At 39.9% G+C, this 14,116-nt stretch overlaps 1 protein-coding gene across 1 annotated transcript in view; it reads right to left on the reverse strand.

The window, feature by feature from the left end:
* LOC124716894 (replication protein A 70 kDa DNA-binding subunit) overlaps positions 1-14,116 on the reverse strand; it is a 72,931-nt gene that overhangs the window by 43,524 nt on the left and 15,291 nt on the right. Inside the window, exon 5 of the mRNA XM_047243450.1 lies at positions 3,718-3,838. Within this exon, the coding sequence (XP_047099406.1) occupies positions 3,718-3,838 (121 nt within the window). The remainder of the gene's footprint in view (positions 1-3,717; positions 3,839-14,116) is intronic.

The raw sequence follows: 14,116 nt of genomic DNA on the forward strand, positions 1-14,116 counted from the left end.
GAGAGAGAGAGAGAGAGAGAGAAAGGAAGTAGAAGGGAACACACATACAGTACATACTGATATCGCTGAAATCAGCAGACCGTGGCAGAAAGGCATGAAAATTGCTACAAACTCTGTAACTGAATAGTAAAATTGCAAGTGGGATGAACTCTATGAACATATAAAAAAAATTTCCAAGAACAACAACAAGGTTGAAAAAGACATTCTGGAAGCAATTAAACATAAATATTAAATGCTCTGAATAACCAGACATCACACATTGGTATTTTTTGTGATCTCTCAAAGGCCTTTGATTGTGTAAATCATGGAATTCTTTTAGATAAGCTACATCATTATGGTTTGAGGGGGGGCAGTGTACAAATGGTTTAATTCATACTTAACTGGAAGAATGCAGAAAGTTGGAATAAGTGGTTCATGTAATGTTAAAACAACAGCTGATTCCTCAAACTGGGGGGCTATCAAGTACGGGGTCCCACAGTGTTCGGTCTTGGGTCCTTTACTGTTCTTGATATACATTAATGACTTACCATTCCACATTGATGAGGATGCAAAGTTAGTTCTTTTTGCTGATGATACAAGTATAGTAATAACATCCAAAAACCAAGAACTAAGTGATGTAATTGCAAATGATGTTTTTCACAAAATTATTAAGTGGTTCTCAGCAAACGGACTCTCTTTAAATTTTGATGAAACACAGTATATACAGTTCCGTACAGTAAATGGCACAACTCCAGTAGTAAATATACTTTGAACAGAAGTCTGTAGCTAATGTATAATTTTCAAAATTTTTAGGTGTGTCCACTGATGAGAGGTTAAACTGGAAGCAACACATTTATGGTCTGCTGAAACGGCTGAGTTCAGCTACGTATGCTATTAGGGTTATCGCAAATTTTGGTGATACGAATCTCAGTAAATTAGCTTATTATGCCTGTCCCCGATGTTGTTCAATCTGTATATTGAGCAAGCAGTAAAGGAAACAAAAGAAAAATTCGGAGTAGGTATTAAAATTCATGGAGAAGAAATAAAAACTTTGCGGTTCGCCGATGACATTGTAATTCTGTCAGAGACAGCAAAGGACTTGGAAGAGCAGTTGAATGGAATGGACAGTGTCTTGAAAGGAGGATATAAGATGAACATCAACAGAAGCAAAACAAGGATAATGGAATGTAGTCTAATTAAGTCGGGTGATGCTGAGGGAATTAGATTAGGAAATGAGGCACTTAAAGTAGTAAAGGAGTTTTGCTATTTGGGGAGCAAAATAACTGATGATGGTCGAAGCAGAGAGGATATAAAATGTAGGCTGGCAATGGCAAGGAAAGCGTTTCTGAAGAAGAGAAATTTGTTAACATCCAGTATTGACTCAAGTGTCAGGAAGTCATTTCTGAAAGTATTCGTATGGAGTGTAGCCATGTGTGGAAGTGAAACATGGACGATAAATAGTTTGGACAAGAAGAGAATAGAAGCTTTCAAAATGTGGTGCTACAGAAGAATGCTGAAGATTAGATGGGTAGATCACATAACTAATGAGGAAGTATTGAATAGGATTGGGGAGAAGAGAAGTTTGTGGCACAACTTGACCAGAAGAAGGGATCGGTTGGTAGGACATGTTCTGAGGCATCAAGGGATCACCAATTTAGTATTGGAGGGCAGGGTTGAAGGGAAAAATCGTAGGGGGAGACCAAGAGATGAATACACTAAGCAGATTCAGAAGGATGTAGGTTGCAGTAGGTACTGGGAGATGAAAAAGCTTGCACAGGATAGAGTAGCATGGAGAGCTGCATCAAACCAGTCTCAGGACTGAAGACCACAACAACAACAACAACAACAACAACAACAACATGCCTACTTTCATTCACTGCTTTCGTATGGCATCATATTCTGGGGTAATTCATCGTTGAGTAGAAAAGTATTCATTGCTCAAAAACGTGTAATCAAGAATAATTGCTGGAGCCCACCCACGGTCATCCCGCAGACATCTATTTAAGGATCTAGGGATCCTCGCAGTAACCTCACAGTATATATATTCACTTATGAAATTTGTTGTTAATAATCCAACCCAGTTCAAAAGTAATAGCCGTGTGCATAGCTGTAACACCAGGAGAAAGGATGATCTTCACTATGCAGAGTTAAATCTGACTTTGGCACAGAAAGAGGTAAATTATGCTGCCACAAAAGTCTTTGGTCACCTACCAAACAGCATCAAAAGCCTGACAGATAGCCAACCAACATTTAAAAATAAATTAAAAGAATTTCTAGATGACAACTCCTTGTACTCACTGGCTGAATTTTTAGATATAAATTAAGGAAAAAAACCAACTTAAACATTAGTGTCATGCAATATTTTGTGTAATGTAATACCTTGTACAGACATCTTTTATTAACCTGACACGTTCCACATCATTACGAAGTGTCTTAATCATGATCTATGGAACAAGTATTAATCTAATCTAATCAGAGTCAAGCAGTGTGCACAGTGGAATTATAGTCATAGGATGTCACACATAGCCAAGTGAAATAGGCAAATTTGACCCCAAAGACTTGACCCATCTGTTGCATACTTACCGCCTTCATTGGAGGCCAAGAGGTGGTCAGAATTTTATCAAAAAGATTAACAGAAATGAAGTCTCGAGGTGCACAAATGAAGGAACAAGAGCAAACAGCTACACTAATCTATATAAATACTCCACAAGCCACTATACAGTGGGTGGCAGAGGGTACACTGTACCACTACGAGCCATTTCTTTTCCTGTTCCACTCACTGATATAGTGACAAAAAAAACTGTCTATATGGCTCTCATCTTTGTAGTCCTTATGTGTTGGAAGCAGCAGGATCATTCTGCAGTCAACTTCAAATGCCAGTTCTCTAAATTTTCTCAATAGTCTTCCTTGGAAAGACTGTCTCCTTCCCCCCCCCCCAGGAATTCCCATTTGAGTTCTCAAAGTACCTCCATAACACTTGGGTGTTGTTCGAACATACCTATAATAAATCTAGCAGTCTGTCCCTGGGTTTCTTTGTTATCTTCCTTTAATCTGACCTGGCACAGATCCCAAACACATGAGCAACACTCAAGAGTAGGTCACATTAGAGTCTTATGTGCCATCTCCTTCACAGATGAACCACACTTTCCTAAATTCTCCCACAACACCAAAGTCAACTATTTGCCTTACCCACCACAATCCTCAGATGCTCACTCCACATTTCATATCACTTTACAACGTTACACCCAGATATTTAAATGATGCATCTATGTCAAGGACACTACTAACACTGTCTCGAAATACTACAGATTTGTTTTTCCTACTGATCCACATTAAGTTTTTCTACATTTAAAGCCAACTGCCATTCATCACACAAGCTAGATATTTTGTGAGAGTCATCTTGTTTCATCCTACAGTCACTTTTACACCTTCCTGTACACCATAGCAAGAGCACATTGCTGCTCACCCTGTCCTTTGTATCATGTACATATACAGAAAATAATAGTGACCCTATACCCTTGCCTCTGATGATTTGAGGCAAGATGTAATCAACAAACATGTTGTTCTGTACACTTTGAGAAAATGAGATCCCAATTGTGCCACTATCTCAGTAAACTGAAAATCTCAATCATCTTGAGAGATTAATTGCAATATGAGTAAACACAACTAGGCAAATATTATAGTAAATGGTATCATCAGTCTCTACCTTAAGTGCAAAAAAGACATTGATGTACTCACTTGTTCTGGTACGGGCTGAGACTTGCGATTGGGAAGATGTGCCCGTCAGCTGGAGATGAAAGTTGAGCAGCATTATTTCGCACTTGTGGTCGTGTCAGCTGAGTGGGGGCAGATGCCATAGCTGGAAACACAGCCACATATTTTAAAAAGAAATAATACGTCTCTTCAGAGCATACAATTTGTGATTTACCACTGTAAAATGGCCAATGTTCCAATGATAAGCAACTCAAGTTGTGTCAGATTTCTTTTCTCATTCCAGCCTTCATGCCACTGGTTTTAAACTATTCCGCAGTAGCTACTATAATTTAGAGCTCCCTTTGGCATTTTGGTAGTTCTCAAATTATTCACGAGTCAGAACAGAACATTACCTCATACCAGGGATTATTTGACAATGTTTAACATTCTGCAGTAAGAAACTTATCCATATGTTACCCACATTTCTCAATCATCAGTTAACTTCTAATGAAAAAATTTACAATTCTATTCAACTTTTCAAACAAAAAGCTTCTTAAAGCTAAAACATCTCATTAAAATACAGATTTCTTTTGTTACTGATATTACATACATTAACATGTTTTTCTTATTTTCTGAACACATTTAAAAACAATCCCACTCGACATATTAATAAGAACTTTAGTCTTGTAAACTACTATCTTTCAGTTTCATTGCTGTTTAACTGGTTGTGTGGTAAATTAAAAATTATATCATTTTGCGTTCTATCCTTTATAGGTACCACTGTTTTTCCTTCACTTTACTTCTGTCTGTGGCAGTACTGATCATGAGTGAAAATGTTAAGTGACTTGAATTTCCCATTAACGTCGTATTCTCACACTAACAACACATTAAAATCAGTAGATTGCGACAGTGAAATAGTGGAATTCAACCAGCAAATATTGTCAGCTCAGTGTCGTCACTAGATGCAGTCATGGAATGCAAAATACCTATCTTATGGCCACTGTTTCAAGTACTGAAAGCAAGTCCCGTTTTGCTATCAGGGAGAATGGAGTTAACAAGAAATAACGACTATATTGTGGCAGGTTTCGTTATCTCAATCATGACAGGCTCAGATACAAATTGATCTACAAAGGCTGAAGAAATTTTATCATGACATGACAAATAGATTGGAAGAATAAAAAAGTAATGGAACTCCAGATGACTATAACTCTCAACACCAACGGAAATTTTGATGATGTAGAACAGGAATTCCATTGGTTGAACCTGGAAATGAGGCCATGAAAGCTTGAATAAAAGGAAATGCCTAGGCTCTGTTCCTGATTTCCACATCAGCAGATGAAAATCAATTGCAAAATCTGTTCATTTGTGAGACAATGTGGAACACATTGAGATTCACACACAAGCAATGATCAGAAGGAAGTATGTTATCCCTAACACAGTTTTTTCTTGAATATATGATGATCTAGTAACTACACATTAAAAAGTCGCAACCTGGCACTGCAACTCCGAAACGTTCGAGAAAGTAAGTCAGACACTGCCATGAAGATGACAATCATCGCATCATAGCCATCAAAGTGCAACGTGTTCTAAGCAAAATGGGACAGCGTGCCAAGTGGTCAACAGAACTTGCAAACATGGTTGGAATGTCTCATTAAAACAACGTACCAATTGGCCACAGATAATGAAGTGGACATGTTTGCAGTGACGGCAATCGGTTTGCAAAAGAAAAAGGCAATTTAAAATTATAAAACAAACAGTTCTACAGAGCAAAAAATACGATCTGCTGACAAGTGTTTTCACTACAAAGAGTGAACATTTATCTCCAGACTGCTGGAAGAGAAAGCAAGACCTGGAGAAACATGAAAGTTTTGTTGGATAAAACATGTCTTGTCGAAACATCACAGGGCACTTGAGTGAAATGCCTCAGTGCAATCAGTTAGACATATGGCTGATGGACAGTGGTGTGTCACATACAAAATGGCTGAATAAGTACCATTCTGTGATGATAATGCCAAATCACTGGTATGGGAACAAAACCGTTGATCACAAATGGAGTGAGTGACATCAAATAATTTTGTTAACTCTTGGAACATGTAGTTTAACGAAAATCACTACTTATGAAACAATGCCAAGTTTGTGCATGACAAAGAAACTGTTGCAGAAGTGAAGCAAGCGAACATTATAAATACGTTGCTCTTCATGCTAAAACCGACTCACCCGAGTGCTAAAGTAAACAGTGCAGTGAATAAAATGAAGTACTGGCATTAATGACCGGGGCATTCAATATATGGTCACTTCAACAAATGTTGGCCATGGGATCAAAGTGCATAGTTCTTTGTTAAATTTAAATACGACAATTGGATACAGTACTTATTTTCTCTAACACAACGACACTGATAAATTGCATTAATTTAACGTTCTTGTGCTGAACAGCTTCCATCAAAGAACCAAAATGTTGTGTGTGGACAATCATACCAAGTACTGCATATTAACTGAGAAACTAGACAGCTTCTCAGAAACCTCGGAATCCAGCTGGTAATTACCCCTTCATACACACCAGAACGGAACAGCAGTTTCGAAAGAGGCTATTTAACAACTATTCAAAGAGCAAGGGCAATGAGTCATATGAATGAAACGGAGAATACACTTTATACTCTGATGTTCGGAGAAAGTTCTCTGGTTGGCATGAATAAAGCGAGTCTGAGAATATACTTCACCCGAGTATGTTCTCAGTGTAGGTTGAAGGGTAGGAGAAGTTGCTCAAAGCAAAGAATATTCTCCGATTTCGTATGAATAAAGTCAAAGAAGTTTCTCACAAGCAGAGAACATTCTCTGTTCTTGTGAGTGAGCACCGTAGCATACTTCGAGCTGAGTGAGCTGTGTTGTGAATAAGTGTTACCGAGTGTTTTTAGCGAAAATGGCGGAATTTATGTTTCTTGAAAGGCAAAAAAAGATATACGTAGAACGCAGGAACACAGAAGAAAGGAACTGTAGAAGTTTGTATAGATTTAACAGTCAAAACATTAATTGGCTGGCAAATCACTTTCCTCCGGAAAATCACAAAAGAAGAGGTGTCCTTTCCAATGAATGCAAAATGAAAATATTTTTGCGCTATTTAGCGGATCCAGGCTTTCAGATAGGTGTAGGAGAAGATTTGGGAGAACACCAGACTACAGTATCACTAACATTTTCGTATGTTCTGCAACATGTCAACAGGAAAGCACCGTTGTGGATCAGATTTCCGAGAAATATTAACGAACTGGAAACAACGAAGGTTAAATGGCAATCGATATACAAGTTTCCATGTGCGGTAGGGGCCCTAGACTGCACTCACATACCTATAATGAAACCTTCTTCACATAGAGACGAATACGTTAATCGGAAGGGCTTTCCATCTATAAACGTGCAGGCGACGTGTGACAACAGTGAAATGTTTACGAGTGTTGATGCTTCATGGCCTGGGTCTGCACATGACACTAGGATATGGAGAAAATACGATGTGTATCGTATATTGCGTGAGAACCAGTGCAACGCCCTAATTTTAGGGGACAAGGGATATGGCATTGCACCGTGGTTAATGACACCATTTCCAAATCCCGAAACACCTGATGAGAGGGCATACAACAGACTTCACTCTAAGGAAAGGGTGATAATCGAATGGTGCTTTGGACAGGTGAAAAGGCATTTCCCAAGTCTGCAAAATAAAATAAGGCTTGCCCAAACAAAAATCCCCAGTGTGTTAGTAGCCTGTTTTGTTTTGCACAACGTAGCAAAACATGTAGGGGATGAGGATTTTGAGGCACCTAGTGATGACGACAACAATCTTCCAGTACTGGGAGAAGAGGAAGCAGCAAATGTACATGTATGTGGAGCAAATAGAAGATGGGAAATTGTAAATGCTGTTTAGTGTTGTTTTTTTCATTCTCTATCATCGATTTTACTTTCAACAAAAATTGTTTAACATGTAACTATTCAAACTGGAACAGAGATACTACTGTAAATAGCTTTGGACACAACAGGTTAACATGAACTGCTGGAACCTTAATGTAATTTCTGTACTGTAACTTCAGCAGATTGATGGAACAAGTTTTTATTTTACTTTACCAAAATTGTTCCAAGGATGTGGTGAAGGTATTTGCCACATGCTACAGAGAATAAGTGCACAACTGTCTAACCTGCAGCATTCAAAATAGAAACAAGTTACTGTTTTTGCTTTACTGTACCAAAAATTAGTGGTGAAGGTATTTGCCAGATGCTATAGTAAATAAGTGCACAACTGTCTAACCTGCAGCATTTAAAATACAAACAAGTTACTCTTTTTGCTTTACTTTACCAGAAATTGTTTCAATGATGTGGTGGAGATACTGGCCAGACACAACAATATAAGTGCATACACTTTTTTAACATTTCAAATTGGATTTCATTACTCTTATTGTTTCATTGAAAAGAAATTTGTACTGAATAATTTTTGTAAGAGGATATGGAATTTGGCAAATGAGGAATGTAAATGAACATTCACTTAAAAAAAAAAAGTGTGTTTATTAATAAAATTTGGTACGTAAATAAGACACTACACAATTTGTTTTATTGTTTATCTTCACCACGCATCAATTTCTGCCGCTTTAGTTTCAATATGTCCAATTGGTATAATAGCACCAGCCTTCGCAGCTCTGAAGTAGACAAATTAAGTGTCTCATCTGTTTCCATGCTTAATCTCCGACGTTTAGGCACTCTCTCATGCCCCGAAGCAGGCGACTGAACAGGTACGACAACTCCGGGGCCCACGAGATCCATATGGTCAGCTGCAACAATTAGTGGTAGCTGCAAAATTGATTCTTGTTCATACAATGTGCAGTCTGTGTCAGCTACCTCTGAATTCCGTGGTGAAGAGATGACAGAGGTAGAACCACCACCTACTGCACAACCTCCTAATAAAAATTTTAGAAAAGTAATAGTAGTGTGTCAGCATTCAGTTTCTAGTTAGTAAATAAACCAAACGGGTTTATGCAGAAATGTGGGAGGGGTTCGTCGAATTTCATGCATAGTACACTGTGATACTTTTACAGAAAAGTGGTGCTATATTAGACGAAATTTACCAAACATTGTTTCATTTTCACATGTTAAAAATACATATTTTTCTGAATCACAGTTTCAAAGCATTAAGCACGTAATAAAAAAATCGGAAAGTATGGGACTTACCAGGAACTCTGGATAGTTGGGTTGCACTCATCTCCGTTCAAAAACTTCAAAAATGTCTGCTCCCAATTTTTCAGGGAAATCTTAATGTTTCCCGTCTTATTAACATCCGTCTTGGCCTTGATATGGGATTTCATGTTGTGCAGTTTCTTCATTATCTGCCCGTCCGTAATTTCTTTAATACAATCCGCCTTCTCTCTTCTTGCAGCCGGAGTTTGCGATTTACTGATGATTGCGGGGTAATCTTTTATAATGTTGACAAAGGCTAATTCTGAGTCTTCCATTTTGGCACAGAAATAACTTGAGAAAAACTTTCGTTATCACAAAACACACGCAGACGAAACAAACTGAGAACCAAAGATGTTGGATTTTAATCTCTTTGCTGAGAACTTCCTCAGTAAGGTGGGGAGGTAGAGAGAAAGTACTCCAGGGTCAGAGATTATGCTTCCTAGTTTTTATTCATACGAAACTGAGAACGTTCTTTGAGAATGTTCTTTTGCTCTGAGTATCAACTCTGGAGAATGCTCTCGTTTTTATTCATACAACCCAATGTCTAAAGCCAACACTCATCCAATTTTTTCATGGGTAGAAGTTGTCAACCATACTGTACCTTACGTTCTAAATACTGTTCTGACAAATCCCAATTTCAAGCGAACTCCACGAGTTGTGGAATAGGATGATAACACTGCATTGGACACATTTGCATGTTTGTATCAAACACGTTTGCTCATGTGCCAAAACAATTTTGAAGTACAGAACACGAACGGCTGAAAAGTTACATTCATTGGGTAGCAAGAAGAATCAAATTATCAACTTTTTGACCCTGCAAATTGGAAAGTGTTTGTATTTTGAGCTGTCACATTCAATGACGTGAGCAGCAGCGTAACATCAGCAACAAAAGAAATTGAGGATGTAACTAAAGATCAAGAATGACTAAGAGCATGAGTCGATCACGACAAGCAAGCACACTTCAGGCCATCAAAAGTATAGAAAGGGAGACACCCTCCAAAAGTGATAGACAATTGCAACAGCTAACAGATGAGCAAACCAGTCAAGACCAATCACAACAGTTAAGAGACTGCTCAATCATCTGTAGATCACCAAGGTATGAAACTAATTACCTCCCATACACTCCTAATCCTTTCAACAAAGCAGATTCTGATCCCAACCTGAAACACTGGAGAAACGCAATTGCAGACGAACTGGAAGCTCATGAGAATGTTAAAACTGGGAAGATGGTTCCTAAAACCAGCAGCCAGCTAGTTATTGCCTCAAAGTCAGTCTTCAAAATCTTGCCCGAAATGAACCATAAAATCACTAGGTAGAAAGAACTGCTTTACACAAGAGGCCTCAAACAACAAGACCTTCTTACCAACTATACAGTATGACTCTTTCTGAGTTTCCTTGGGAACTGTCACAGGAAGCTCCAGAGATGGTACAGCTCACAGTTCATCAGTATTTTTACAAAGCGAGCTTGAAGAAATCCTCCAAGAGTCAGCTCACCTATGAGCAAAAAGGGATCTGACAAAGCCGCAAATGTGGCCCCGTATATGTCTCTGAGAACAGGGGATGTATCTCTATGTTATTTACATATTTTTATGCTCCACCATGGATCCCTGCTCATTCCATCTGTACCAGTACAGAAAAGTGTCCTTAATCCTAGCCAGTACCCTGTCCTGCATACTTTACCTGCATTGTTGCTGGGCTCAGGGAGTCATTCCCAATGACCTAACCAAAAAATTACCCATCTCCATCTGCAACTGCAACTCCTCTTTCCACGATGACCTCCTTCCATTCAGATTCTGCCAGTCTTAACCCTCACCAACAGAGTCCTGCAAGACCACATGAATCTGGCCCAAGCCTAATTGCAGCACCTCCTCTCCATCCATAAAGTTCTCCTGCTGTGCAAACAAAAATTCCTGCATCTCACTTCAGACACAGAAACTGTTGCCCTCCAGGAACTAGAGCAACACCCACAACGCCACCGAAAAAAATTCTCCAACCTGTTCACTTCCTACTCCTTCCATGGACTGCCTCTACAACCACCTCCCCACATCCCCTCACAGCTGACAAATCCTGTCTCTCAGACTTACTACATTTACCCCACCCTCCAAAACTCCCACCCACCACTACACAGAATCCAGAATCTAAATAGTCCCAAAACAGTCAAGAACATTTCATCCAAAAGCCTTAGCCCCACAGTAGTATCCATTCTTTCCAAAGGCCTCACCTTTTGCCCCACTCCCAAATACAATCATGCAGGACTTGTTAAAGACCTTCTCTCCTTCTCCTGGTTCCCTCAATGAAAACACTTTTTGGCCACCAACCCTGCTAATCAGAAGCAACCTCAGACCAATGTTGAATCCAACCGCAAACAATTCCCACTGCCCAAATTGCCCAGTTTACCTTCCAGAAATTCTTAACTTTGTCTCACTATCATTCCCCGAATACCTCGAAATGTAAGCTAATCATACAGCCACAGAAAGAACTGCAATTCACCACCTAAAATCTGACCTCAGCCTTACAATCCTACCTGCTGACAAAGGCTCCACCACGGTTGTGAACCGCAAGGATTACCTGAGAGAAGGACTCCACGAGCTATCGGATTTGTCCACTTACAAAACCTACCACAGCGACCCAATTCCAGAAATCCAGCAGGATCTCAAGTCTCTCCTCAAATCCTTAGGCCCATCCCAGAACCTCTCCTCGAGGTCTACCTATCTCCTCACCCCTACCACTCCCCACACTCTTACCTTTTACATGCTTCCTGTAGTCCACATGTCCTACCACCAAGGATCCCACACTGTGGCCATTTACTGTGCTCCCACTGAGAATCTCTACTCTCACAGACCAACACCTTCACCCTGTTACCCCCAACCTAACCTCCTGTCTAAATAGCACCAACAACCCTCCATAGTTCCTGTTCCTATACCACATGGCGCCCTGCTCATCACTATTGATGCCACCTCCTTTTACACCAACATCTTGCCCATGTTCATTATTTGACAATACTAGTCTGTCAAACCTTCAATGTATTGAAGTGTCCTCACACTATCAACAACATTGACAAAAATTGTCAGTTGACAGCAAGATTTTGGAACATTAAGAAGCTGAACAGCCAAAAGAAAATGTGTGCTGGAATTACATTATCAAAAGCTTGCAAGGAATAGAAACAACAAAAAAGAGAAAATGGGTCCGAGACCGGTTGAAGAAAGGAGCAACTGGTTACAGGTTAATTTACTGACCAATCAGAATCATAGACCCGAAATATTTCATAAATTATTTTCCAATGAGTTCAGCATTGGACAAGTTATTAATGGTTGAAATGAGATAAAATAGAGAAGCAAAATATATTAATGAGAGAGGCAGTTGTGTTTATGAAGCGATTACGAGTAACTTTGAGATGTCTGATGACAGACAGATCATTCTAATGATCTAAGTTTAGTTATGCAATATTACCAAGCACAATTTGTAAAATTCTATGGAAACGTGTGAAGCAATTGTATCTGCCTGGCTACGACCTGTTCAGGCAATTAACACTTTTTTTGTGCGCTTTGACGTAATTTTGTGAAACCGACATGCATTTTGCAGACCTCTTATAATAGTCATTATAGATATACGACAAATTTTTTGAAAGGGGAGTGGTTTTCAAGACTGCTGTGTAACAACAATAAGCACCACATTTTCAAATTAATAAAGTACACAATATCGTGCAGAACCCCCCATTAACCATCCTAAAGTGGCATATATAATGATTACCTTGCATAAGCCTACTGGTATTAAAATTCTTTTACGAGAGAAAGACTCCTTAAAAACTGACTCTGAGGTACGATAAACACAACGGCAAACTGAAAAAATTAACACTGTACTTTAATTCTGCGTGGCTGGTTCCTAAAGCCTTGTTAACATCTGAATGGAGAATACTGTCAAATAGTCAATATTTGGTCATACACGTTCAGTATGTATCGACGATACTGACAATATTTTGAGGCCCATCAATACTGCTCATCAATATTTCTAGCATTGACAATGTGTCAATATATTGATAGTTTGACAATATTACTGAACGTGTGAGGTTCCCTTATTGCCCATGGCCTAGCTGCTATTGATCACTACCTTTCCCAATGCCTGATGGATTCCACACATACAATCTCCTTCCTCATCATGATGACCCAACTACATCCTCACCCACAATTACTACTACTCCGAAGGCACCACCTACAAACAAATTCAGGGTGCAACAATGGGCACCGACATGGCATCCTATGCCAACCCACTCCTGGACCATCTAGAGCAGGCTGTTCCAACTGAGCTCCAGGGAGCCGGAGCGCTCCGGAGCGCTCACTGCGGCAGCTCGGAGCCCGCGTGGAGGGGGAAAGCGAACTCACTGCCCCCTGGCCACATGCAGCCACAAGTGACGCAATAATCCGTGTTCAATGACAGCTATGATTAGCCGCGGGAGCCCTGTACCTCTATTGGAGGATACCTTTCTATTCACTGAGAGGGATGGACATCCGCAGCGTCTTGTATGTCAAAGTATTTAATTCTGCGAAGAGGTACAACATACGACATTATACACGTCTTCACGCAGCACACCACGATCAGGTAGAAGGCGTTTCACACGGAGAACTGGTAGCCAGGCTTAAGAACGACATACCAGGAGACGTAAGTTTAAAAACGGTTTCGTAATACGGAGGGTATCAAAATGTGCAACATAGTTCGTGTTCTGTAATGCGTTTATAATTTTCTGGTGAATGAGAGCGGAGAAAACACTACTGAATCTGCAATTCGAGCAAGCTACAGGGTCGCTCATATCTTCACGACCAGTGGCAAGTCGTTTTCGGTGGGACCACTCGTAAAATTGTGCATGGTAGCAGTTGCAGAACGTTTGTTTCCAAGGGAGGTGCAGGCAATTGAAGGGGTTTGCCTGTTGAAGCAAACAATGTCTCGTCGAATCCTGGACATGGCAGCGGATTTAGAGACACAGCTCAGGAAAAAGGCGGAGAGCTTTGTTGCATTTTCACTAGCGCTTGACGAAAGCACCGACATATCGGACTGTGCTCAGCTTGCAGTCTTTGTGCGTGGTGTCGACATGGAGCTGCAAGTAACTGATAAACTCTCGGATGTGGTACCACTCTATTACACCGCAACAGGACGTGACATTTTTGAAGCTGTTTGTGAATCAGTGGACAATATGAATTTGTTGTGGGATAAGCTCCATTCTGTAGCGACAGACGTTGCACCACAA

The sequence above is a fragment of the Schistocerca piceifrons genome, chromosome 9 (assembly GCF_021461385.2).
Source record: "Schistocerca piceifrons isolate TAMUIC-IGC-003096 chromosome 9, iqSchPice1.1, whole genome shotgun sequence".
NCBI classification, from domain to species: domain Eukaryota; kingdom Metazoa; phylum Arthropoda; class Insecta; order Orthoptera; family Acrididae; genus Schistocerca; species Schistocerca piceifrons.